Source organism: Tachyglossus aculeatus, chromosome 7 (genome assembly GCF_015852505.1).
Source record: "Tachyglossus aculeatus isolate mTacAcu1 chromosome 7, mTacAcu1.pri, whole genome shotgun sequence".
Classification (NCBI taxonomy): Eukaryota; Metazoa; Chordata; class Mammalia; order Monotremata; family Tachyglossidae; genus Tachyglossus; species Tachyglossus aculeatus.
Genome location: NC_052072.1, coordinates 36,860,843 through 36,888,769, shown reverse-complemented (window position 1 = coordinate 36,888,769; position 27,927 = coordinate 36,860,843). Strand labels below are relative to the sequence as shown.

The 27,927-nt window shown below is 50.3% G+C and overlaps 1 protein-coding gene across 5 annotated transcripts; it reads right to left on the bottom strand.

The window, feature by feature from the left end:
- Positions 1–813: 813 nt before the first annotated feature.
- Positions 814–27,747, bottom strand: SENP5 (SUMO specific peptidase 5). Of its 5 annotated transcripts, none has more exons than XM_038748951.1 (10): positions 27,639–27,747; positions 14,533–15,986; positions 12,434–12,539; positions 12,117–12,264; positions 9,442–9,489; positions 9,261–9,338; positions 8,291–8,428; positions 5,000–5,083; positions 2,455–2,505; positions 814–1,678 (listed from the first exon to the last, which is right to left on the bottom strand). In XM_038748951.1, the coding sequence occupies exons 2-10, from the start codon at positions 15,953–15,955 to the stop codon at positions 1,607–1,609; spliced, it is 2,148 nt and encodes a 715-aa protein (XP_038604879.1). In that variant the 5' UTR covers positions 15,956–15,986; positions 27,639–27,747; the 3' UTR covers positions 814–1,606. The 5 variants fall into 5 exon arrangements, with proteins under 5 accessions (XP_038604879.1, XP_038604878.1, XP_038604880.1 ...); XM_038748950.1 differs by having other exon boundaries at positions 814–1,871; positions 27,639–27,746; XM_038748952.1 differs by lacking the exon at positions 9,261–9,338 and having other exon boundaries at positions 814–1,871.
- Positions 27,748–27,927: the final 180 nt, after the last annotated feature.

The window sequence follows — 27,927 nt, the reverse complement described above, 5'->3', positions numbered from 1 at the left end:
CAAGAAGAAAATACTGACTTGACTGTACACTAGCTAGCCCACCCCGTGGGTCGGCAGAAGCTTTCGCGGGAGAAGACGTTAAACATTTACCGGACGGCTTCACAATGTAAACACTCTGGCTTTAGGACGTGGAATGCCCGTGGTGGATCGGAGTCCAGTGTGGAAAATGCTACTGAAAACGTTTTGGCTCAACTCTCAGGTCACTGGCAGTTAATTTCAGATGCACCGAACTTTCTGTTTGAGTTTGTTAACTCTCCAACACCCAAGAGGGAACAAATTCAAGTATAGCCTGGAATTCACTTAGTAGGGTTCTGTACAAAGCTTATGGCATCTATATACACGGTTCTTTTATAGTCATTCAAAAAACATGCATCTATTTTCCCCCATTTCATTGAAGACACATGTCACACAGCTAAAGATGCAAGATCCATTTCTATAGAGCATTAACGTACTGACGTGAAGGCATCCTTAAACTGCCTCTGACTTAATAATAATAATGATGGCATTTATTAAGCGCTTACTATGTGCGAAGCACTGTTCAAAGCACTGGGGAGGTTACCGGGTGATCAGGTTGTCCCACGGGGGGCTCACAGTCTTAATCCCCATTTGACAGTTGTGGCAACTGAGGCCCAGAGAAGTGAAGTGACTTGCCCAAAGTCACGCAGCTGACAGCAGAGCGGGACTTGAACCCATGACCTCCGACTCCAAAGCCCGGGCTCTTTCCACTGAGCCACGCTGCTTAAAAGTTCGAAGTCGCAAAAAGAGCAGCGTGCTACGGGAGAGTCCAAGTCGAATTCGGATTAGGGCAAGTTCTAGGATTCATTCAATTGTATTTATTGAGCGCTTACTGTGTGCAGAGCACTGACAAAGCCGATCCTCCCATGCGAGGGTGAAAAGAAAATCCTAAACTGCTCTGAAACATACATTCGCAAGCCACAGTTACTTTATAGGTCTCGTCCCACAAAAACACTGCAGCTAATTCCTGGCTACTGAGAGGGAGAACGGTGATCTAAAAACAGATAAACAAAACTTCTAAACGTAAATCGTTCGCTGAACTAAAAGTCGGTGGAAAAATCCCTAGTTTTTCTTCCGTCCGGGCCCGAGTGGGCACAAGGGGCCGTAGGTAATTTACTCCGTAGTACGACCGTGCCCTTCCCCTACTTTCCTTTTGAAATAGTTGGGGACCTAGGAATGTATCTGACCACTTTTATCACAGGTAATTCAGAGGATGGATCGCCGCATCTGCCGCGACGTCGCTTCTCCCGCGCAGCCGTAACGCGAGGTGCGGAGGAAAGGCCGGCAGACCCTCCGAAAGTCCGCACCCAACCCCTGTTGTTGCTCTCGACGTGTTCGGCCGAGTGAAAAACAGACCCTGCATCTTTAGCTACTGACCCGCCTTTTAAACCGGTATTGTTTCGTTTCTAGCTACAGTTCCAAGGTGCACCGAATCTACTAGTTTCTTAATACTCTGCACCGCATGCTTTGCCTATATGCATGCGTTGGGGTAATAAATATTAAATACGGGAAAGGAAATCCCACGCAATTAAGGAGGGAGCCAAACCGGACATTGAGGGATCGGGAGCCTCACGCGGTTCGGTTCGGTTCTCTACCAGCCGAAGCGACACGTTAGGAGAGAGATCGGGTTGAGGTAACGGCGGCGGCCGCCCGTCCGCGACATCTGAAAAACCCAAGAAGGTGTTTTAAGATTCAAGTAACGCGCAACTCCAGGCCCCGCCGCCCCCGGGAGCCTCGGTTTCGGGTCAGTCCATGAGCCGGCACTCGCACAGTTCCTTGTAAATCCTCTTCCTCACGCGGGGCATATCCTCTTGAGAGAACTGGAAAGGCTGTTCTAAGGCGAGGCACTTGCAGTACTGAGAAAAAGAGAAGCCCCAGAAACGTCCGCTGAAACGCCGGGTTGGTGCCCTACCAACCCATCATTTTTAAACGGGCTTGCTGTCCCCTGGCCTTCACGTGTGCCCCGGACCAGCCCCACTGAAAATTAACACTCTGTCGGCTCCATTCTGCGGTAGGAAGAGCCCGGGCTTTGGGTTCAAATCCTGGCTCTGCCAACTGTCAGCTGTGTGACTTTGGGGAAGTCGCTTCTCTGTGCCTCAGTTACCTCCTCTGTAAAATGGGGATTAAAACTGTAAGCCCCCCCGGGACAACCTGATCACCTTGTAACCTCCCCAGCGCTTAGAACAGTGCTTTGCACACAGTAAGCGCTTAAATACCACCATCATCGTCATTCTGGCCCCTGGTTCGGGGCGATCGGTAACTAAAAACGCAGACAAGACAGACTGAACCGCACAGCCTCCTTTCCCTAAAATCCCGGACAACTTTTGTGACAGTGGGCCATCTCGGAGCCCCAAATCTCTCTCACCCCCTCCTTTGCCGCCTCTCTCGCACCCCACCCTCCATCCCATCGCGTACGTCAAAATTGCAGTACTTGCTTACCTGGAGCACAAAGACTCCACAGTCACTGTCATTTTTCTGTTGTGGAATGCACTGAGAGGGGGGGAAAAAGAGGAAAAAAAGTGTTCAAGTTGATAAATTAACCAGAAAGGAGGACCAGGGTCAAGGCCTATCCACGAGCCGGAGAGGTCACTGTTTCCAACTGAACCAACAGTTGGGTAAGAGGGGAAGAGTGGGAGGCCAGCTCATCCCCTACAGAAAGTGAAAGATGCCCTGTACGACGAGAGGTCGCCAACCATTTCGTTCGTATCGGTAATTTAATGTCTCTCTCCCCGCCCCGGGGCTGTAAATTGGCTTGTGGGCAGGGATTGTGTCTCCCAACTCTGCTGAATTTTACTCTCCCAAGTGTTTCGTACCGTGCTCCGCACACGGTAATCCCTCGAGAAATGACTGCTTGGTTGAGATTTCTGGAGCATTCAGCTCAAAAACGTTTCTTTTCATCATCATCATCAATCGTATTTACTGAGCGCTTACTATGTGCAGAGCGCACTGTACTAAGCGCTTGGGAAGTACAAATTGGCAACATATAGGGACAGTCCCTACCCAACATTGGGCTCACAGTCTAAAAGGGGGAGACAGAGAACAAAACCAAACATACTAACAAAATAAAATGAATAGATATGTACAAGTAAAATAGAGTAATAAATATGTACAAACATATATACATATATACAGGTGCTGTGGGGAAGGGAAGGAGGTAAGATGGGGGGATGGAGAGGGGGACGAAGGGGAGAGGAAGGAAGGGGCTCAGTCTGGGAAGGCTTTTGTTTCTTTTGTTTCTGTCTCTCCCTCCTTGAATTTCTCTCCTGGTTATTCCTTTATCTTCAACTCCCAATTATTTTCAATATGTTTAACCTATTGAAACTCTGCATTTTTAGAGGAAAGAACTTGAAACTGCGCACACCAATATACCCAGAGAGGAATCAGGTCTGTTCTCGCACCTCCTTACAATTTAACTAATGAGGATACGCTCTGGGGGAAGAAATTCAGTTTGAGAACAGATACTAATCATTCGATTAGTTAGTATGTTTGGTTTGGTTTTGTTCTGTCTCCCCCTTTTAATAATAATAATAATAATGTTGGTATTTCTTAAGCGCTTACTATGTGCAAGGCACTGTTCTAAGCGCTGGGGTAAATACAAGGTAATCAGGTTGTCCCACTTGGGACTCACAGTCTTCATCCCCATTTTACAGATGAGGGAACTGAGGCCCAGAGAAGTTAAGTGACTTGCCCAAAGTCGCACAGCTGACAAGTGGCAGAGCCAGGATTTGAACCCACAACCTCTGACTCCAAAGCCCGGGCTCTTTCCACTGAGCCACACTGCTGTGAGCCCACTGTTGGGTAGGGACTGTCTCTATATGTTGCCAACTTGTACTTCCCAAGCGCTTAGTACAGTGCTCTGCACACAGTAAGCGCTCAATAAATACGACTGATTGATTGATTCGAGAGAGAGACTTAAACTGAGTATTGAATCCCTTTAGGTAAAATTTGTTTTCTTTAAACTTAAATCATCTACAGAGGAATTTGGGGGGAACTCTCTTAGAACACAAATGGCCCAGTACTATGAAAGAGTTCTAAAACTTTTTTTAAACGTTATCATCAATCGTATTTATTGAGCGCTTACTATGTGCAGAGCACTGTACTAAGCGCTTGGGAAGTACAAATTGGCAACATATAGAGACAGTCCCTACCCAACAGTGGGCTCACATGTGACTATACTGTTGAATTTGGGGGGAACTCTCTTAGAACACAAATGGCCCAGTACTATGAAAGAGTTCTAAAACTTTTTTTAAACGTTATCATCAATCGTATTTATTGAGCGCTTACTATGTGCAGAGCACTGTACTAAGCGCTTGGGAAGTACAAATTGGCAACATATAGAGACAGTCCCTACCCAACAGTGGGCTCACATGTGACTATACTGTTGAGCTGTAGATAATTCAACCCTCCGGGCATCTGCGAGCTCTAACAATCTTTAATAATAGCATCTCAAAGACGACTTTAAAAAAGAAAATCGATGGGTTTTATTCACCTGTGTTTCTGCTAGTCAGCTTCAATTTTACCAAAGCAGCAATGGGTCAGAGGGAAAGACCCACATGCAGTAATCAGCCACGCTTTGTCTTGTCTTGAATGGTCAACTATGTGGGTGTTTCAGAGCAAAAAAAACTCCGTTCCGCCGTCCACGAGGAGAGAGACGAGGGGGAGGAAGGAGAAGAAAAGGGTGGCTGTGGCGGGGAAGGGAGTCCAGGAGTACAAAACAAAATGAGTATAAACAAAATAAGATCACCTGCTCCGAGCAAGGACCCGGGTTCCTACTCACAATGCGCTGGACTTTATGTCTCTAGGGTCGTGGCTTCTTTGGAGCAGGCAACTCAGTGTTAATAAGCTCTCTTTGGCTTCTTTCCGTTAATTAATACCCGTCTTTGAACCAGTTGTTAGAGACTGGTCCCCCTGTCCCTCCTCCACCAGCTTGCAATTAGCCCTTCGCCTGGAATTGCCTTGGCTTTTATTCCATTTGCACACTTACCTTGGTAACGGCTGTCTGCCAACCCTGAAGAAACTCGGGTTGATTCTTTTCTCTGGCTTCGGTCAGTAAATACTTCCTTATATTCTGGTTTAAGGAAAAAAAAAAAAAACCAGAGTAATATTTGGCTATTTTAAAACGTACCGTGCATTTTAGTGCCGATTCGAAAGAGCCAGAAACTCTCAAAGAACAGAAACTGTTTCTTGAGCCCAATGAGACTAATGCTTATCCCAGTGGTTTGTGAAAAAGGGAAATTAAAGTGTGCCCATAACGTGCCACATTTCATTCAACGCTTTCATCATCATCATCAACCGTATTTATTGAGCGCTTACTGTGTGCAGAGCACTGTACTAAGCGCTTGGGAAGTACAAGTTGGCAGCATATAGGGACAGTTCCTGCTGTTGAAAAGCCACTCGGCGTCTTGCATATATGCTTACGCTCTTGTGTTCTACTTGTCCTCGATAGGGAATGTAGTAGTAGTAATATGTATTTATTAAAAGCTCTTACTCTGTGCCTACCATTAATTAATTAACGATGGCATTTATTAAGCGCTTACTATGTGCACAGCACTGTTCTAAGCGCTGGGGAGGTTACAAGGTGATCAGGTTGTCCCACGTAGGGCTCACAGTCTTACTCCCCATTTTACAGGTGAGGGAACTGAGGCCCAGAGAAGTGACTTGCCTAAAGTCACACAGCTGACAAGTGGCAGAGTGGGGATTCGAACCCATGACCTCTGACTCCAAAGCCCGGGCTCTTTCCACTGAGCCACGCTGCTTCCATTGTACTAAGGGCTGGGAAAGAGTATACAAGCGAGAGTTACATACGGACCCCGTCTCTAGTAGGGGTCACAGTTTAGGAAATGGAGAGATATTTAGGTGCAAGCGATATAAAGCCAATTCGCCATATACGGAGCAGGTTGCCAATCTGACGGAGCACTGGTTTCATTTGGTTGATGCTGAGAGACTTTAGTAACTAAAGAAGCCACAGTGGTACAAAGCTAAATGTATTTATGTTTCCGATTTGATACCCGGTGTCAAGTAAACTGCTGTACCAGGAGTGGTGCTACTAAAAAGCTCTCGATTATATCACATGTTTGAGTGAAATGATTACAAAAGTTTCTTAATGGTATCAAGTGCTTACTAGGTGCCGGACGCTGTACTAAGCGCTAAGGTAGGTACGGGCTAATCGGGATGGACCCAATCCAAGGCTTAATCAATCAATCGTATTTATTGAGCGCTTACTGTGTGCAGAGCACTGTACGAAGCACTTGGGAAGTACAAGTTGGCAACATATAGAGACAGTCCCTACCCAACACTGGGCTCACAGTCTAAACCATTAAGGAAACTGAGGCACAGGAGTGAAGTGACTTGCCCAAGGTCGCACAAAAGACACGTGGTGGAGCCGGGATTAGAACCCAGGTCCTTCCGACTCCCAGGCTCTTGCTCTATCCACTAGGCCAAATACTTCCCAAGCGCTTAGTACAGTGCTCTGCACACAGTAAGCGCTCAATAAATACGATTGATTGATTGATACGGCACGAATACTTAGCTCCTGGACCTCTGACGCCCATGCCACTCAACGCAGATCTTCCTGCACCACTCCACAACTGCAAAAACTCCCCTAGCTCTTCCCCGCTCGCCGCCTAATTAGCGTCTGGCCGATCAGTAAGTTTCCAAATCTAGCCTCTGTGGAACATTTACACCCATTCAGATTCTCCCACCGCGTGTGTCGTCTCTTTGTGCCTTGGACAGAATGCTGTCGGGAAACTAGGGAACGTCCTTCCCCCACCGGCATATCTGGAGAGGAGGCAATGTTGGATAATAACAGCATTTGTGAAGCGCTGACTGTGTGCAAAGCGCTGTTCTGAGCGCTGGGGAGGATGCAGGGTGATCGGGTTGCCCCCCGGGGGGGCTCCCAGTCTTCATCCCCATTTTACAGATGAGGGGACTGAGGCACAGAGAAGTGACTTGCCCAAGGTCACACAGCTGACGATGGGCGGAGCTGGGATTAGAACCCATGACCTCTGACTCCAAAGCCCGGGCTCTTTCCAGTGGTACAGAAGCATGTGGACCGCACGGTACAATTCCATTCTTCTTTAAAGGGGCTTGGATGAAGAACTGGCTCCCCACGTTACTTCAGTTGGAAAACTACCGGCCCATTTGAAGGCAAGGCTCCTTAACGCTTCTAACCTATCCCACTTGAGAGGCTTTCCCTCCCAGGTGACGGCCCACATGACCATCATGTGGTCCTAATAAATTAGGTCTGATGCCTCACTCCGGTGGTTTTGTGAAGCCGACGGAATCGGCAGGCAAAACAACCCTTCCTTTTTTGCGGGACAGTGCCCACTAAACCCCAGTAGACTACGCATCCTGGACCCAGCAGCAATATGATTCTGATTTTGAAAAGCTGAGCTTCAACTCCAAACAGCCACGACTGCAAATCGCCGCTACGACACCACTGCTGTGCTGACCTGCTAGGCTGATACTCCTACGACACTCAGCTCCGCCGACCTTTTGAAAGACACATCTCACCCAGAACACGTGAGTTCTCTTTTTCGTTACTATGGGCACTGCACCATTTCTGTCCTCATTTTTCCGCCAGCGAACGACGGCACGGACCGCGTCCGTTCCGTCGGGTGCCCGCTCTGCCGGACACCTACCGGATCCCTTCTGAAAACCCCTTTTAAGGATGTGGGGAATCTAGCCAGTCCTTCGACTCTGTCTAAGTACCGGGACGCTAAATGACCACTGCGTTCGTGGCTATCGCGAACGAGAAACTGAAAAAGAGCCACATCGGGTCGGGCCAGTGCTCCCTTTCTCACTGCCACTACATCGGGAGTGGACAGGACGTGCCTCGTAGGGCCGGATCCCAGATCATTGAATGATCGGTGGGAGAACACCCGCCGTCCTGCCCTGTCCCTGGACTGGCACCGAGCCCCCTGAGGAGCCTTGCCCTGCCCCAATCTTCACCACATTCAGAGGTGTGGGAGCCCTCCCCGAAGAGCCGGGGTTGCCGAGGGCTTTCAGAGCTAATTATGACCCTGCCGCGGGACGATACTGCCGCTTTCAGCTTTAAACCCCTTCGCCCCACAAGTCACACTGAAGGACGCTTGGAAGAACGGGGAGATGGTCTCCCTACCTTCCCCCTCTCCCCCACCAAAATCCTTCATTGCGGACCTAGGGTCTACAGTCCTTCCACATCTCTGATTTTCCCTCTGAGGACAGAAAAGAGGACCTTGGTATTCGGCGTGAACCACAGAGACCATCACAGTTTAGTGGCAACAGGTTAATTTACCTCAACACAAAACTTAAAATGAATGCCTTGGGAATCGTAAAAGGAAATAATTCTGTTAGAGAGGGTCACAGTAATTAGAGACCAGTGGACTTCCAGGTGAATAGGAATCAACAAGAGTCTCTTCTTAAACAAGTCCACCTGGAAAAGAGAATACAGTTACCACAGGCGAGCCACATCGTTTTCTGGTAATACGATTTACCAATTACCCTGCAGCTAACCCCAATTCGGGTTACCTTCCCACCCCTCTTTGTCTGAAATGGCTGAGGGTTTGGGTTTTGGGTTTTTTTTAGCCCAGGTGCATCAGCCTGTGGGCTCCACACCTGTACCTGTGCAGGGCTCTACGCTGAGGGACCGCGGAGTCGGGGGGAGAATGAGCAGCTAAACTATCCTTTCATTTAAAAAAAAAAAAAGACCCCACCAAAAAACTCACTTAACTCCACTGTGGACAGACAGTAGTGTGCAATTATAGGTTCAACCCTCTCCCTTGTTCCTGTATGGACCACTCTGCTCTAGATTACATAATAGGGAACTGACATCTAAGAGACAGCATGAAGAAAGGGCATCTTTATATTCAGCAGTTAACTCCAACAGCATCTTTGACTCGTTTCAGCTTCGTCCTAGGATTCCTCTCAGGATTTCAACAGCTAGATACATCCCTTGATCAAAACAACTCTGCAAATTATCCAAAGGTCAAGCTGTGTGCTGACCATTCAGTCTTAAAGCGTTCCATCTATTAGCAATTTGGCTAACCACGCTTCAGGGAAATTAGACCACAGACAGCTGCTTTGGGAGGGTCACGTCCTTCGTAGACGTATTAGCCGAAGACCTAGAAGAACGGCAATGGCTGTGAGGACGGCTTTCGATGAAAGATGTCACACACAATAACTGCCAGATCAGTTATGAGGCTTCTTTCGTTTTCGCCTCAGGTGTTACTCGGCAGCCAAAACGATTCAAATACTTTCAAGGGTACCTTTTTAGTCCATCTTCTTACTCCATTATATCCTTTGGTTACCAGCTGTCTGTGAAAAAAGCTGTTGAAGAAGTGAACCTAGGACATACCAACCAGAAAAGTCCTATTAAGTTTGGTCCAAATCTAAAACACTGCTGACCCATGAGACGTTGAGCTGTTTGGCCACAACTGAGCCACTTACCTTGTCTGGGACTGCGTCCATTATCAGTTCACCGTACATATTGATCACCTGCAAAAAACACAAATCCAGTTCTGGGAATTTTTTCCACGATTAACCAGATGTGAACATCTCTCCAGTGAGATGGATAGAATAACGATAATAGTAATAATAATGATGGCATTTATGAAACAGTTACTATGTGCAAAGCACTGTTCTAAGCGCTGGGGAGTTGACAAGGTGATCAGGTTGTCTCGCGTATCCCCATTTTACAGATGAGGGAACTGAGGCCCAGAGAAGTTAAGTGACTTGCCCAAAGTCACACAGCTGACAAGTGGCTAGACTGTGAGCCCGCTGCTGGGTAGGGACCGTCTCTATGTGTTGCCAGCTTGTACTTCCCAAGCGCTTAGTACAGTGCTCTGCACACAGTAAGCGCTCAATAAACACGACTGAATGAAAGAAAGCGGCGGAGCCGGGATTTGAACTGACGACGGTAATAATAACGGTGAACACTGTGGTACGGGTTAAGCGCTTACTATGTGCCAGGCACGGTTTTAAGAGCTGGGGTAAATAGAAGATAATCAGATTGGACACAGTTCCTGTCCCACGTGGGGCTCAGTCAATCCCCATCTTACAGATGAGGAAACTGAGGCCCGGAGAAGTGACTTGCCCAACGTCACACAGCGGACAAGCGGCAGAGCCGGGAGTAAAATCCAGGTCCTCCTGACGCCCAGGCCCGTGCTCTATCCAGTAGGCCACGGAAGCTATGACTAAACTGAAGGGAGAGGCTGCTTACCGTGTGCAAAGAACTGTACTCCATACATACCCTTTCCAGAGCACGGTGCTCCCCCAGACCCTCAAGTCCACCAGACCATGGGCCTCTACACCTTCAAAACCCTCCAGAGAGCGGCATGGCTTAGTGCAAAGAGTATACAGCTGTGAGTAAGGAGATCTCGGTTCCAATCCCAGCTCCGCCACGTGCCCGCTGTACCAATTTGGCTAAGTCAAGCCTTCTCTTTGCTTCAGTTTCCTCATCTGTGCAATGGGGACTAAAATACCCGTTTTCCCTCCTCCTTCCTCTGAGGTGGGACGGGAACTGCCTCTGATCTGACTGCACTGTTCCTAACTTAGCATTTAGTACAGCGCCTGACATATAATCGGCGCTGAAATTCCGGTTACTCTTATTATTAAGGAAGCTTTCCCTAACTCCTAATAATCTGATAATCCCATGAATCACCCACAGTATTTGTAGCATGGCTAGACCAGTTCATTTATTCCACATTTTCCTTGTTTTGTTAACAAGGGTAGTGAGTGTGTCTGTATATGTGTATGTGCGTATTTATATATATACACTCTCTATATATCTATTAGATATATATATCTATTAGATATATATATCAGATATATATCTATTAGATATATATTAGAAATATATATCTATTAGATATATGCATAGAGAGTGTATATACACACACACTCTCTATATCTATCATATATAGAGTGTGTACATATAAATACACACACACATATATATATATAGAGAGAGAGAGAGAGAGAGAGAATATATATATTCTCTATAGAAAATATATACAGAAGCAGCGTGGATCAGTAGAAAGAGCCCGGGCTTGGAAGTCAGAGGTTGTGGGTTCTAATCCCGGCTCTCCCACTTGTCAGCTGTGTGACTTTGGGCAAGTCACTTAACTTCTCTGGGCCTCAGTGACCTCCTCTGTAAAATCGGGATGAAGACTGAGCCCCTTGTGGGACAACCTTGATTATCTTGAATCCCCCCTAGTGCTTGGCACATAGTAAGTGCTTAACAACTACCAACATTAATTAATTTATATATATATATATATATATATATATATATATATATATATTCATTCATTCAATCATGTTTATTGAATGCTTACTGTGTGCACAGCACTGTATTAAGCGCTTGGGAAGTACAAGTTATATATACACACACACTGTATATACACACAGCTCTTACTCTTATAAATACATATATTTAATGTGGATCTGTGTCTGGCCAGCTCCCCCATTGGGTAAAGCAGCTTTTTGAGGGAAGGGGTCAGGTTGTTTTTTTTTTAACTTTTTGTGTACGTTCCCCAACTCCTATTTAAGTGCTCTGCACACAACAGGTGGTTGGTGAATTCTGCTGTACTAAGCGCTTGGGAAGTACAAGTTATATATACACACACACTGTATATACACACAGCTCTTACTCTTATAAATACATATATTTAATGTGGATCTGTGTCTGGCCAGCTCCCCCATTGGGTAAGCAGCTTTTTGAGGGAAGGGGTCAGGTTTTTTTTTTTTAACTTTTTGTGTATGTTCCCCAACTCCTATTTAAGTGCTCTGCACACAGCAGGTGGTTGGTGAATTCTGAAGACAATAGGGGATGGCACTATTAGCTTCCAGAAACAGTGGTAGTATTAGTAGTAATGGTGCTTTTTGAGCCCCCACTGCTTGCAAACACACTGTAGTAAGTGCCCGGGAGGGTGAAACGGGGCCAAAGGCCATTTTGTTCCTCCCCAGCATGGAGGTTACACTCTGGCACCTGTGTAAGAGGAGAATGCAGGGTCACCTCAGGCATTTTACCTGCCTGTGGATTCGCACTAAAACGGCAGTCCAAAAGGCGGCTAAAGATCTCAGTCCACTTTCCTCTGAGCTCAACGGGAAATTTCTCTAACCTGGTCATTCAGCCAGTTTTGACCATCCAGTGTCGTCAGATCGTCCATATCCAGCATGTGTTTGTTGTAGAAGATCCGAAAGTTGCAAGTGGAAGGTTTTGGATGCCTGGCCCGATAATTGGTAATTTCCCTATTGATGAATGGCTTTCTGAAACATAGGGAGATTTGGGAAAGAAGAAATACCGTGGGGAGGGGGGAGAAAGGATCAGGGAGGTGAGAGAGAAAAGATAAAGTTACTGAAAAAAAATCTTGCCAAAATTGAAAAGAGAGACTAGAATTTATTTTTTGGATTTAAAAATCTGTCACCATCTACAAACCTATTGGAAAAGTCTTCGTTAAAGACATCCTTTAATCTTCCAAGGACGTCTTTTTCACAGAGGGGAACCAAGCTGCCATATTTCTTCATAATCTCATCCAAGAATCCTTGATATACATTCGAAAGGGGGAGAAAAAAAAGAAAGAGAGTCCATCAACTTTACTAAAGCACGTCTCCCAGCTTAAACAGGACATACTTGGTCCCCTTGAAGCACAGCACTTGCAAATAAAATCCCCATGATTCCCCACAGAGGCCCACTGAGAGGAAAAGTCACAGGGATAAAGAACTCTTTCTTGATTAATATGGGGTGGGAATCTAGACCACTTGACTCGACAGGTAAAACCCATTAATCCAAACTCTAGATGAAACAGCTGTATAATTAAAATTACTCCAGAAGCAGATGCTAAAATCTGGAACTCGGTTTCTTACTATGAAAAATCAGTATCTGGATTCCCCGTGGTTTTTACAAAATTCCTCGTCTCATGACAGTTGCATAGCTTGTGGTTGAGGTTTTTCCACTAACGTTAGGGATCAGAAACCCACCGATAAAGGCCTGGCTCACGTTAGGGCTAATAAGCTGGCATGAAATGCCCAAAAGGTGACAGAGACATCTTAAAATGCCTACTTATTTTGAGATCCAAAATGGATTCCTGAATGCTTCTATGCACTCTAGACTCTGTTTTGGAGGCCAAATCCAGTGGTCAGGTCCTTTTGGGGAAAAGATGCAGTGGCGGGCACGAAAAACAGTCAGTCAGTCAGTCAATCGTTTTTATTGAGCTCTTACTGTGTGCAGAGCACTGTACTAAGCGCTTAGGAGAATACAAAACAACAATAAACAGACACATTCCCTGCCCACAACGAGCTTACAGATTAGAGGACGGTAAGACAGGGGCAGGGCCTGAAATCCCATGCTTCACGTTGCTTTGTTCCCCCTGGATTTTCACTTCCTCCCCCGGCCCCGTGACTCTACACCTCATTCCAAGGGAGGCAGTTTGGAACAAGAATCCTCTTTTAGTACCAAGAGAGCAAAAACTGAAATTTGGAGTCAACCTGAGGGACGTGCTTTCCGGCGTTCTCTTAGTGAAACGGATCCTTTAAAGGAGAGAGCACAGGCCTGGGAATCAGAGGACCTCGGCTCCGCTACTTGCCCGCTGGGCGACCATGGGCAAGTCACTTAACTTCTCTGGGCTTTAGTTCCCTCATCTGTAAAACGGAGATGCAACATCTGTTCTCCCTCCTCCGTACAGGGTGAGCCCCGTGTGGAACAGGGACTGTGTCCAACCTGCATCTAACCCAGAGCTTAGAGCAGTAGTTGACACATAGAAAGTGCTTAAATACCATTACCAGTAACCCTCAATCCAGGCAATCTACTTGCCCGAATACGGTGTGTCCCGACAGGGGCGGTCCCTAAATATACGGTGCCTCATCATTACTTTGCGGGCCCAAAAACTAAGCAACGACTTCCTGATTTATTTTTTGCCGCTGAGTCCGTTTGGCCCGTCGGTCTTCCGCATTAACCAGGCAAGCTTGCCGAGAATCGCCTAGGAATAATAATAATGATGATAATAATGATGTCATTTGTTAAGAGATTTCCTCATCTGTCACTTCCCGGCTCTCTCGCCAAACTTGCTTGTCCAGGTCTGGTAGCATGGTAAGTGTGGGAAAAGGGGTTAAAATTGCCCAAATTCAGCTTTCCCATACAATGTTCCTGAAATCCTATGTTTTAAAACTAATAATAGATAAATAAATGCTACAGGATAGCTACAGAAAAACACGGACGTGCAGTGAAGCCATGGCACTCTGCAAATCAAAATGAGATGACAAAAGATAAAAAGCAAAGATTGCGAGTCAAGCTTTCCCCGGAAACAAACGGGCGGACTTGGAAGTCTTTCCGGTAATAGGAAAGGATGCCAGCGCCCGTTCTGCCCCCACGAAAGAGAAGGCCGTTTTGCCTAAAAGACCCGGGGACCCTCTGCCCCTCGACTTGTCAGCCGCTCAGCGACAGAGAGGCGGAGGAGTCCGGGAGAAGAGGCTGGGCAAGAACCAACTCCGTCTGCCCAGTTAAGGGGAGCGTGGGATGCGCCTGAAGGACGTGCGTACCGCAGAGACAGGATGACAGCTCCTCATCGTCCGCAGGAGAGGCTTTCTGGCCATTCTTCCCACCCGCTACCGGACTTCCCAGTTGGAGTCCAGGACCTATCAAGGGGGCCTCCAGGGGGTTTTTACAGTAAGGGTGGTCCAGCAGCTTCGCACTGAAGACGTCCTGGTTGAGGGACCCTTCCACGTCCGTGTGGCCTGGCCTCTCCTCGTTCGGAAGGGTCTCTACGGAGCTGGGTTCGGGGCCCGACGGGCTGTCTTCGCTCATTGCCTCGTCGGCAGTGCTGGCTGTCAGTAACTTCATCCCGTCCTCGGCGACGCTTCTTACCTGATGCGAACCCTTAGCGTCCTGACCCGAACCGGCACTCTCTCCCTCAGTTCCTGAGAGGAAGAGATTCCCGGGGCGCTCCCGGGACGCGGGCTCTCCGCCGCCGCCGCTCGACTGGACGCTCCCCCACTGAGGGGCGGGGCCGGCGGCGCTGCCATTCGGCAGGCAGGAGACGGACCCCGCCACGGGCGGTTCGGGGTCTGCTGGCGCGTTTCCTTTAGGGAGGCCTTCGGGCGTGTGGGCTTCCTTTCCCTTGGCCACGTGCCCGCCGGCATTACTGTCCATATCTGAGAAGCGATGCCGGCGACGCAAGGCCAGGCCTTTAGGTCCGGGCGGAGGGAGCGGATCCCACCCTCCCGCTTCAAACCTCTCCCGCAGGCTCTCCCGCTGATCCCCCGTCACCTTCTGGACCCAGCTGCGCTGGCCTTCTCGCCGTTTACACAGCTTGCTCCTCGTCCTGAACTGCTGGGATTTCAGGATCCTGTGGCGAAACCTGATCACGGACAGTTTCGTGTACATCAGCAGCGGCGATTTCCTCTTCCCGGCGTGCCGGGTGAGGCCGGACGGCCTTGGGCTCGGGGATTCCCCGGGGGTCCCGTTCCGCTCCTGCCCTCGGTGGAAGGGGCAATAGTGCCTTCCCTTCCACCTGCCCAAGGTGACCACGATGGTGCCGCTCTCATCCCCCGGCCCCTCGTTTTCCCCGTTGGCCTTCGCCGTTGATGTCGTCAAACCGGCTTCGGTCTCTCGGTCACGGTCACCGGCCCCTCCGAAAACGCCGCCCCCCGGCAAGCGCGAAGCCGCCTTCCGGCCATCTCCTTCGAGATGGCATTCGGGACCGGGATCCTCGCCGACCTGGGCCTCGGCGCCCAGCGACGCTTCCCGAGCCCACTTCCTCTGGAACCTCAGCGCCTTCCTCTGACGCCGGAGGCTCTCGTACAGCCTGCTCCAGGTGCTCGGCCACTCCCGTTTACTGTGCAGGATGCACAGCTTCTGCCGGAAGCACAACCGCTTCAGCCCCCAAAACCCAGTGGCCCGTTTCTCGGAGCAGGCTGGGAAGTGGATCCTTTTCCGGGGGAAGGCGATCTTCTGTTCTTTCATCTTTCTGCCGCATTACGATCCGCACGCGCAGCTGGAGAGAGAAACAGAGTTACGGCTTAGAAAAACCTCGCGTGCGAGTCGGTTAAAAGGAAACAAACATCCCACATCATCATCATCATCATCAATCGTATTTATTGAGCGCTTACTGTGTGCAGAGCACTGTACTAAGCGCTTGGGAAGTACAAGTTGGCAACATATAGAGATGGTCCCTACCCAACAGTGGGCTCACAGTCTAAAAGGGGGAGACAGACAACAAAACATATTAACAAAATAAAATAAATAGAATAGTACATATGTACAAGTAAAATAGAGTAATTAATCTGTACAAACATATACACAGGTGCTGTGGAGAGGGGAAAGAGGTAAGGCGGGAGGGAGGGGGAGAGGAAGGAGGGGGCTCAGTCTGGGAAGGCCTCCTGGAGGAGGTGAGCTCTCAGTAGGGCTTTGAAGGGAGGAAGAGAGCTAGCTTGGCGGATGTGTGGAGGGAGGGCATTCCCGGCCAGGGGGAGGACGTGGGCCGGGGGTCGACGGCGGGACAGGTGAGAACGAGGCCCGGTGAGGAGGTGAGCAGCAGAGGAGCGGAGGGTGCGGGCTGGGCTGGAGAAAGAAAGAAGGGAGGTGAGGTAGGAGGGGGCGAGGTAATGGAGAGCCCTGAAGCCGAGGGTGAGGAGTTTTTGCCCGATGCGTAGGTTGACTGGTAGCCACTGGAGATTTTTGGGGAGGGGAGTAACATGCCCAGAGCGTTTCTGCACAAAGATGATCCGGGCAGCGGCGTGAAGTATAGAGTGAAGCGGGGAGAGACAGGAGGATGGGAGATCGGAGAGGAGGCTGATGCAGTAGTCCAGACGGGATAGGATGAGAGCTTGAACGAGCAGGGTAGCGGTTTGGATGGAGAGGAAAGGGCAGATCTTGGCAATGTTGCGGAGCTGAGACCGGCAGGTTTTGGTGACGGATTGGATGCGAGGGGTGAACGAGACAGCGGAGTCGAGGATGACACCAAGGTTGCAGGCTTGTGAGACGGGAAGGATGGTAGTGCCGTCAACAGTGATGGGAAAGTCAGGGAGAAGGCAGGGTTTGGGAGGGAAGACAAGGAGTTCAGTCGTGGACATATTTTTAGATGGCAGGCAGACATCCAGATGGAGATGTCTTGAAGGTAGGAGGAGACCCGAGCCTGAAGGGAGGGAGAGAGAGCAGGGGCAGAGATGTAGACGTAGAACCCATGACTTCTGACTTCCAAGCCCAGGCTCTTTCCACTAAGCCATGCTGTTTCTAACAAGTTTTCAAACACTGCCATGAGGACTCGTGAGGCCTCGCCAGCCTGAGTGGATTGGCTTTGCTAACTCCATCGGTAATTTCAAATGCCGGAGAAATCCTAAGGCCAAAAGGCAGAGCTACATTGTATTTAAGGCTCTCTTCATTATAAAGTACTCTGTGCCCGCCCCCGAACAACATTTTCCCACATCAATTCCACACCAGTGACTTGTGATGAGAGAGCAAATATTTATCAAGGGAGTATACAATGCCCCTCTGTTCACAATTGGCTTTTGGTTACATCATATTCACCTACAAACTCGGCATGAGTGCCAGCTTCTAAAATTACTTAAAAAAACCCCCACAAAAAAGACATCTTACATGGGAGACTACACTAAAACCACTAACATTTAAGCAATGTACAGAATTTACTCCTTCTCTCAAGTCTTTCAAATGAATGGAATATCTTTATTAATAAAAGTTTAAATTAATATAATTGGGAGGAGGACTGGAGTGAGAAGACTGCCCTAGAAGGGATAGTATGTCAAGATCAATATCATCATCAAGACCTATGTGCAGAGCACCGTACTGATAATTTAGGAACAGGTCAAAAGAGGAAGAGATAAAATCCCTGCCCTCATAGAGTTTGTACTCTTAAGCAAGGAGATACAAGTAGTGTAGCCTAGTGGATAGAGCACGGGGCTGAGAGAAGGACCTGGATTCTAATCCTGGCCCTGCCACTTGTCTGCTGTGAAGTCACTTCACTTCTCTGGGCCTCAATTTCCTCATCTGAAAATGGGGATTAAAGCTGTGAGCCCCATGTGGGACATGGACTGTGTCCAACCTGATTAGCTTCTATCCACTGCTCAGTGCAGTGCCTGGCACATGGTAAGCGCTTAAATACCATAAAAAAGGAGCTGCAAATTGCCAAACAGATAAGAATCAGGGTCTAGCTGTCAGATGAGGTCGGTAGATAAGGAGCAGCTAAGGGAAAATATTTTTGGTTTTTCTTAGTCCACTCCACTCACTCTCCTCGAACAGGGATGTTGTCTAGTTTGCAGAAGGCGGATGTATCTTTCTTCCCCCAGGAAATAATATTTGGCCTGTTTGCATGAGACAAAATTTAGTGGAGTTAAAAAAAAAAAAAGGGAAAACTTATGGGCAGGGCCACCTGAAACAGCATTTCTAAAAGTCTGTACCATTAATTTCATCCCAACAGCCAGGTGACTGACAGACTGCATTTGTGCCTGCTGACTTGGCAGCTCACATCAGGCCCAGGGGCTCTGCAACTACTGTTTTGTTCAGGAGCTTTCTGTGCCACGGAGCCTTTCCTTTCTGGCTCCTTCACGTAAGAACCGAAGAAAGACAATCCTGGCTCAGGCCAACCATCCCTGCCGCTGAGTTCTCGGGACCTGAAGGACCGGCAGACGACCGCCCTCCCTCCGATATCCAGCCGGCGGTCAAGGTGCACCTCCTCAGATACGCTGTTTGCTCTAGTAGCCCTCCCATCCAAAGTCCTGTTGACCCTCCTGACCTTTTTGGCCCACACAACTTTCCGTGCTGATGGATCGTGTAAGCTTCCCACCCTCTGCGAGAAGGCGGCTGGCCTTTCGTTGCTCTGCATCTACCACCTCCAAGCCCCAATAGACTGTCCCTCATCCTGACGGCGGGGGATGTGGTCAGCACTTTGGTTGCCATCGTCCCAATTTTGTAAACTTCAGTCGCGTTCCCTTCTAGCCCGTCTTCGCCTGAATGGAGGCGCCTTATGTCTTCAGTTTCCGTACCTGGAATAGAAATTGTTCCATTCCTCTTTTGGTGCTTCAACAGCAGCGGCCAGTTACCAGCATCTGATTTTGTAAGGAAGGAAAAGGGTAGAATGGAGGGGACATAGGGGAGGCTAGATAACGCACCTCGCCTATTAACGGTATTTACTGAGCGCTTACTTTGTGCAGAGCACCTTACTGAGCACTTGGGAGAGTACGATACAACAGAATCGGCAGACACGTTCCCTTCCCACAGTGGGTTTAGTCTAACTCACCACTGAGCCCTTGCCCGCATCCTACCTCAGGCCTGGAACTCCCTCCCCCTTCAATCTGACAGACCCACCTGTGAAGCCTTGTTAAAATCCTATTTAGACTCTTTATGCAACCACTAACCACTTTTTCCATTATTATTCCTCCAATATCCACCCTCACTGGCAGGTGGAGCGGGACCAGGCATTGGCCTCCCAGAGGCTGTTCTTCCTTCTTTCCAAACCATTCTTGCACTTCCCAAGCGCTTAGTACAGTGCTCTACACACAGTAAGCGCTCAATAAATACGATTGATGATGATGTAGAGCAGTGGGAGCCTGAGGGCGAGCCCCGACGCTGAGGAAACCCCGACATTGAGGAACGTGGTAAGGACTACGCGGGCATAGGCTGGCATCTCTTCCTCTCTCCTTTAGAGACTGGTACAACGAGCAGACACAGTCTTTGCCCTCGTGGGGCTTACAGTCTCCATACCTTCCCCCCACCCTTGGGGCCTGCAGGAGAGAAGTGGGTTTGTTGGGCATCAGTGGGAGGTGGATTCCGGGCAGCTCGGGGGTGGCCACTTAGGATGCCCAGAGGAAGCAGTGAGTTTTGGTTGTCCGGCTCAGCCCAGCAGTCAGCCAAGAGGCCCACGAGCCGCAGTCTGCTGTGTGACCCTGGGTGAGTCACTTCACTTCTCTGGGCCTCCATTCCCTCACCTGTAAAACGGGGATTAAGACTGTGATCCACGTGTGGGACAGGGACCACGTCCACCCTGATTAACTTGTATCTACCCCAGCACTTGGAACAGTGCTTGGACATGGTATGCGCTTAACAAGTACCAAAATTATTATACCTTTAGATTTACTTTTCTTTAATGAGCTTTAAATACAACACAAAGAAATCTTAAGGTGACCTCCATTTCTTAAACCCTCAACTTTGAAAAATGGTGGGCACCAAGCTAAGCAGAGCAAGATAATCCCTATCCCATGGGGGCTCACAGTCTGAGAGGGAGAACCATCATTTTACTCCATTTTTTCAGCTGAGGACACAGGCGCAGTGAAGTGACATGCCCAAGGCCACACAGCAGGCAAGTGAAAGAGCTGGGATTAGGCCTGAGGTCCTCCTCGGTAATAATAATGATGGCATTTGTTAAGCGCTTACTATGTGCAAAATGCTCTTTCCACAAGGCCACGCCAGCTCTCAACTCTTGAAGGTACCGGAGAGGTCAACGGTGGCAGGACAGAGAACTTGGTGAAAAATGTCAACTGGGGAACAGAAAGGAGGAAATTGGGCAGGTAAGAAAAAGCAAACAACAATTCCAAAGTAGCATTTCAGTTCCAGACTAGCACTGAAACAGATGTGTCTCTTTCTTGACGGAAGGCATGTCAGGGGGCACCTGAAGAAATGTAAGCTGCTAAAGGAAGGGAGAACCCTCTAATTTTATCAATATGGATTGTTCTTATTCCTACTAGTGGCTAGACATATGCAAGTCCAAGCCACAAAATGGTAACTGCATTTTAACGCCTAATGTCCTGTTCCTCCTTTGGCTTTTTTCTTGGGGTTTTTAAGTACCTGATTTGAAATAATTAAAAATTCCTTCCGAAAGGCTGTTGGATTTTGCTCGATTTATGCTCAGAGGGCATCTTTGTACGTATTTACTATCCTATTTATTTTATTTTGTTAATGTTTTGTTTTGTATTTACTACTCTATTTATTTTATTTTCTTAATATGTTTTGTTTTGTTGTCTGTCTCCCCCTTCTAGACTGTGAGCCCGCTGTTGGGTAGGGACCGTCTCTATATGTTGCCAACTTGGACTTCCCAAGTGCTAGTACTGTGCTCTGCACACAGTAAGCGCTCAATAATTACGATTGAATGAATGCCTGGTTGACAGAGGGTGTTCCCACCTACCACTCATGAGAAATAATCTATAGAAATGGCGAAACTTTACGCATCTTCCAACCGGCCCCTCACTGAGCTGGTCCTGCGAAGTGCAAAGGTCCTCACAGAAGATCGTCCAGAGGGGTCCCTTTGAAGAGAGTCTAACGACTCCTAAGCTGTCAAAACTCTTCCAGCATAAGGTAGGGACCGTCTCTGCACACGGTAAGCGCTCAATAAATATGACTGAATGAATGAATATGTATATATGTACATATTTATTACTCTATTTATGTATTTATTTCTTTTACTCGTACATATTTATTCCATTTATTTTATTTTGTTAATATGTTTGGTTTTGTTCTCTGTCTCCCCCTTCTAGACTGTCAGCCCGCTGTTGGGTAGGGACCGTCTCTAGATGTTGCTAACTTGTACTTCCCAAGCGCTTAGTACGGTGCTCTGCACACAGAAAGCGCTCAATAAATACGATTGAATGAATGAATAAGGGAGCCTGTAAGCAAATGCTTGCTTTGGGAGACTACTGAAAATTCCATTGGAAAAAAATGAATTATAATTAGACCTAGACTGATGAGTGTAGAATCTGTCCGCTAACCTCACTGGAGTCAGGAAGTTTAGGTCTCCAAAGAAAAGCAAACAAGCGCTCTCTCACACACACATACACACACAAAGAGCTTCCCTCCTCGCTTCCCTGACAACAACAGTCAGTCACTCATATTTACTGAACAGTTAGTGTGTGCAGAGCCCTGGATTCAGCGCCTGGGAGAGTGCAACACGACAATAAACAGACACATTCTCTGCCCACGACGAGTTTTCCACAGCGAGGGTAACTGAAGGGCCCATCCGATGTTCAGAGGCAGCCGTGACGAACCCGACAGGCACCTCAGATCTCTCGACTGTGAGCTCGTTGTGGGCAATCAATCAATCAATCAATCGTATTTATTGAGCGCTTACTATGTGCAGAGCACTGTACTAAGCGCTTGGGAAGTACAAATTGGCATCACATAGAGACAGTCCCTACCCAACAGTGGGCTCACAGTCTAAAAGGAATGTTTCTTCTTATACTGTGCTCTCCCAAGCTTTTAGTACAGTGCTTTGCACCCAGGTAAGTGCTCAATAAATACGCCTGAATGAACGACTATCCCTATCCAACAGTGACGTAGTAGTCAACCAAAGAAAGTTACCAGCCACTTTAATGCCCAGTTTATGGTCACAGCGCACCCCACCAAGTATCAATAATCTGTTTGCCTTCTGCCCACGAACCAGCCCCCGAAAAGATCTCTAATCGGATGATGAGAATTCAACCACGCTTAGAAGGAGCATCACGGGGATCAAGCTGTAAGGAAATGCAACTGGAAGTGGGAGTTCTCCTTTCCCCTAAACCCACGTGATGATAATAATAATAATTAGGATACTTGTTACTAGCTTACCGTGCGCCAGGCACTGTACTAAGTGCTGAGGTGGATACAAGGTTGGACACAGTCCCTGTCCCACATGGGGCTCACAGGGATCAAGCTGTAAGGAAATGCAACTGTAAATGGGAGTTCTCCTTTCCCCTAAACCCACATGATGATAATAATAATAATAATTATGATACTTGTTAGTAGCTTACCATGTGCCAGGCACTGTACTAAGTGCTGAGGTGGATACAAGATTGGACACAGTCCCTGTCCCACATGGGGCTCACAGGGATCAAGCTTTAAGGAAATGCAACTGTAAATGGGAGTCCTCCTTTCCCCTAAACCCACATGATGATAATTATAATAATAATTATGATACTTGTTACTAGCTTACCATGTGCCAGGCACTGTACTAAGTGCTGAGGTGGATACAAGATTGGACACAGTCCCTGTCCCACATGGGGCTCACAGGGATCCAGCTTTAAGGAAATGCAACTGTAAGTGGGAGTTCTCCTTTCCCCTAAATCAATCGTATTTATTGAGCGCTTACTGTGTGCAGAGCACTGTACTAAGCGCTTGGGAAGTACAAGTTGGCAACATATAGAGACAGTCCCTACCCAGCAGTGGGCTCACAGTCTAGAAAACCCTAAACCCACATGCTAAGAATAATAATAATTATTATTATGATAATTGTTACTAGCTTACCGTGTGCCAGGCACTGTACTAAGTGCTGAGGTGGATACAAGGTTGGACACAGTCCCTGTCCCACATGGGGCTCACACTCTTAACCCTCATGTCTTACAGATTAGGTAACTGAGGCCCAGAGAAGTGACTTGCCCAAGGTTTCAGAGCAGACATGTGGCGGAGGTGGAATTGGAACCCGGGTCCTTCTGACCCCCAGGCCGGGGATCTAGTTATTCAATCTTTGAGAAGCAGCGGCATTCAGTGGCAAGAACCCGGGCTTGGGAGTCAGAGGTCGTGGGTTCGAATCCCGGCTCCGCCACTTGTCAGCTGTGTGACCTTGGGGAAGCCACTTCACTTATCTGGGCCTCGGTGACCTCACCTGTAAAATGGGGATTAAGACTGTGAGCCCCGTGTGGGACAACTTGATAATCTTGTATCTACCACCCCAGCGCTTAGAACAGTGCTCAGCACATAGTAAGCGCTTAACAAATACCATCATTGTGTCTCCCCCTTCTAGACTGGGAGTCCGTTGTTGGGTTGGGATGGTCTCTATTTGTCGCCGAATTGTGCTTTCCGAGCGCTTGAATGAATGAATGAATATCCTTATTCAAGGATAAGTGTGCAGAGTGCACACAGTAAGCGCTCAATAGATACAGCGTGGCTCAGTGGAAAGAGCCGGGGCTTGGGAGTCAGAGGTCACGGATTCTAATGCCGGCTCCCCCACCTGTCTGCTGTGTGACCTTGGGCAAGTCACTTCACTTCTCTGAGCCTCAGTTCCCTCATCTGTCAAATGGGGATGAAGCCTGTGAGCCCCTCGTGGGACAACCTGATCGCCTCGTATCCCCCCAGTGCTTAGAACAGTACTTTGTACATAGCAAGCGCTTAGCGAAATACCATTATTATTTTATTATTGTCTGAGCCTCAGTTCCCTCATCTGTCAAATGGGGATGAAGCCTGTGAGCCCCTCGTGGGACAGCCTGATCGCCTCGTATCCCCCGAGTGCTTAGAACAGTACTTTTTACATAGCAAGTGCTTAGCAAAATACCATTATTATTTTATTATTGTCTGAGCCTCAGTTCCCTCATCTGTCAAATGGGGATGAAGCCTGTGAGCCCCTCGTGGGACAACCTGATCGCCTCGTATCCCCCCAGTGCTTAGAACAGTACTTTGTACATAGCAAGCGCTTAGCAAAATACTACTATTATTATTATTATCTGAACCTCAGTTCCCTCATCTGTTAAATGGGGATGAAGCCTGTGAGCCCCTTGTGGGACAACCTGACCGCCTTGTATCCCCCCAGCGCTTAGAACAGTACTTTGTACATAGTAAGCGCTTAGCAAAACACTATTATTATTATTATTATTGTCTGAACCTCAGTTCCCTCATCTGTCAAACGGGGATGAAGCCTGTGAGCCCCTTGTGGGACAACCTGATCGCCTCGTATCCCCCTGGCGCTTAGAACAGTACTTTGTACATAGTAAGCACTTAGCAAAATACCACTATTATTATTATTATTGTCTGAGCCTCAGTTCCCTCATCTGTCAAACGGGGATGAAGCCTGTGAGCCTCACGTGGGACAACCTGATCGCCTCGTATCCCCCCGGCACTTAGAACAGTACTTTGTACATAGTAAGTGCTTAGCAAAATACTATCATTATTATTATTATTATTATTATTATTATTATTATTATTGTTATTGTCTGAGCCTCAGTTCCCTCATCTGTCAAATGGGGATGAAGCCTGTGAGCCCCACGTGGGACAACCTGATCGCCTCGTATCTCCTCCGGCGCTTAGAACAGTACTTTGTACATAGTAAGCGCTTAACAAAATACCATTATTATTGTTATTGTTATTATTATTATTGTCTGAGTCTCAGTCCCCTCATCTGTCAAACGGGGATGAAGCCTGTGAGCTCCATATGGGACAACCTAATCGCCTCGTATCTCCTCCGGCGCTTAGAACGGTGCAGCGGCACATAGTAAGCGGCTAACAAATGCCGCCATGATTATTATGAATAGATCTGATGGGATGAATGATTGAATGAATGACTGAATGGGCGGTCCTGGGGGCCCGGTCCCCCTCCTCAGCCCGATGTCCCTCTCCTGGGGCGGGTCCCATTAGGCCGGTCCCCCTCCTTAGGCCTGTCAGTCATTCATTCACTCATCCAACTGTGTTTACGGAGCCCTGACTGACTGTGTGCAGAGCACTGTACTAAGCGCTTGGGAAGTCCAAGTCGGCAACGTAGAGAGAGGGTCCCTACCCAGCAGCGGGGTCCCGGTCTAGGAGGAGGGCCTGTCAGCCTGGTTCCCCTCAGGCGTGTCCTCCTCCTCCTCCTCAGGCCCGTCCCCCTCCTCGGCCCATGTCCCCCTCTTCAGGCCAGTTCTCTCAGGCGGGTCCCCCCTCCTCAGGAGGGTCCTGTTGGCCCTGTCCCCCTCCTCAGGAGGGTCCTGTTGGCCCTGTCCCCCTCCTCAGGAGGGTCCTGTTGGCCCTGTCCCCCTCCTCAGGAGGGTCTTGTGGGCCCGGTCCCCCTTCTCTGCCTTGTCCCCCTCCTCAGGAGGGTCTTGTGGGCCCGGTCCCCCTTCTCTGCCCTGTCCCCCTCCTCAGGAGGGTCTTGTGGGCCCGGTCCCCCTTCTCTGCCCTGTCCCCCTCCTCAGGAGGGTCTTGTGGGCCCGGTCCCCCTTCTCTGCCTTGTCCCCCTCCTCAGGCGGGTCCTGTGGGCCCGGTCCCCCTCCTCTGCCTTGTCCCCCTCCTCAGGCGGGTCCTGTCGGCCTTGTCCCCCTCCTCAGCCCCGTGTCCCCCTCCTCAGCCCAGTCCCCTCAGGCGGGTCCCCTCTCCTCAGCGCGGTCCTGTCGGCCCTGTCCCCTTCCCCAGGCCGGCCCCGTCGGCCTTGTCCGCCTCCTCAGCCCCGTGTCCCCCTCCTCAGCCCCGTCCCCTCAGGCGGGTCCCCCCTCCTCAGGCGGGTCCTGTGGGCCCCGTCCCCTTCCCCAGGCTGGCCCTGTCGGCCTTGTCCCCCTCCTCTGCCCCAAGTCCCCCTCCTCAGCCCCGTCCCCTCAGGCGGGTCCCCCCTCCTCATCCCGGTCCTGTGGGCCCTGTCCCCTTCCTCAGGCCGGTCCTGTTGGCCTTGTCTCCCTCCTCAGCCCCATGTCCCCTCAGGCGGGTCCCCCCTCCTCAGGCGGGCCCCGCGGGCCCTGTGCCCCTCCTCAGCCCGGTTCTGTGGGCCCTGTCCTCCTCCTCAGGCGGGTCCTGTCGTCCTTGTCCCCCTCCTCAGCCCCATGTCCCTCCTCAGCCCCATGTCCCCTCAGGCGGGTCCCCCTCCTCAGGTAGGTCCCGTGGGCCCCGTCCCCCTCCTCAGCCCCATGTCCCCCTCCTCAGCCGGGTCCCCCCTCCTCGGCCCCGTCCCCTCAGGCGGGTCCCCCCGCCCTCGGGCCGGTCCCGGGGGCCCTGTCCCCCGCCTCCTCAGGTAGCCCGGTCCCGTCAGCCCGGTCCCCCCCTCCTCAGGCCAGTTCCCCTCCTCGGCCCGGTCCTGTGGGCCCTGTCCCCTTTCTCAGCCCAATGTCCCCTCAGGCGGGTCCCCCTTCCCCAGGCTGGCCCTGTCGGCCTTGTCCGCCTCCTCAGCCCCATGTCCCCCTCCTCAGCCCAGTCCCCTCAGGTGGGTCCCCCCTCCTGGGGCCGGTCCCGTGGGCCCTGTCCCCTTCCTCAGGCCTGTCCCCCTCCTCAGGCGGGCCCTGTCGGCCTTGTCCCCCTCCTCAGCCCCGTGTCCCCCTCCTCAACCCAGTCCCCTCAGGCGGGTGCCCCCTCCTCAGGTAGCCCAGCCCTGTGGGCCCTGTCCCCCTCCTCAGCCCGATGATGTCCCCTCAGGCGGGTCCCCCCTCCTCGGGGCGGTCCTGTCGGCCCCGTCCCTTTCCTCAGCCCCATGTCCCCCCTCCTCAGCCCCATGTCCCCTCAGGCGGGTCCCCCCTCCTCAGCCCGGTCCTGTCAGGCGGGCCCCGTGGGCCCTGTCCCCCTCCTCAGCCCCATGTCCCCTCAGGCGGGTCCCCCCTCCTCGGGGCGGTCCTGTCAGCCCCGTCCCCCTCCTCAGCCCCCCGTCCCTCCTCCGGCGGGTCCCAATCGGCCGCTCCCCCTCCTCAGGCGGGTTTTTTTCTTTTTGATGGCGTTTATTAAGCGCTTACTCGGTGCAGAGCACCGCTCTGAGCGCTGGGTCTGTCGGGCCGGCTCCCCTCGGGCGGGTCCCTCGTCCGGCGGGTCCCATCCGGCCGGCCGGCCGGCCTGCCGGCCCCCCTCCTAATAACCCTAGCGATGGCACCGGCTAAGCGCTCACTAGGAAGCGCCGGGGAGGGGACGGGAGGTAATGAGGTTGCCCCCCGTGGGGCTCACGGTCTTCACCCCCCCCCCCGCCCATTTGACAGACGAGGGAACCGAGGCCGGGAGAAGCGAGGCGACTTACCCCAGGTGAGGCGGGGGGCCGGGCCGGGCCGGGCACCTCGGCTCTCCGCCTGCAAAGGGCGGGCTGTGGGCCCTGCGGTCCCGCGGTCCCCGGGCTCCGGCGGGTCCCATTCCCCGGTCCCTCCCCCCGGGCTCCCCTCAGCCCCCGCCGTCTCTCCGGGACGGGGAACCCCCCATCCCGCCCCGCCCCGCCCCGCCCCGCCCCCCTTCTCGCGCCCACACTCCGCCGCGCGCTTATTGCGTCACCGACCCCCCCACGGGCGCGAGCTTATTACGTCACCGCCCCCCAC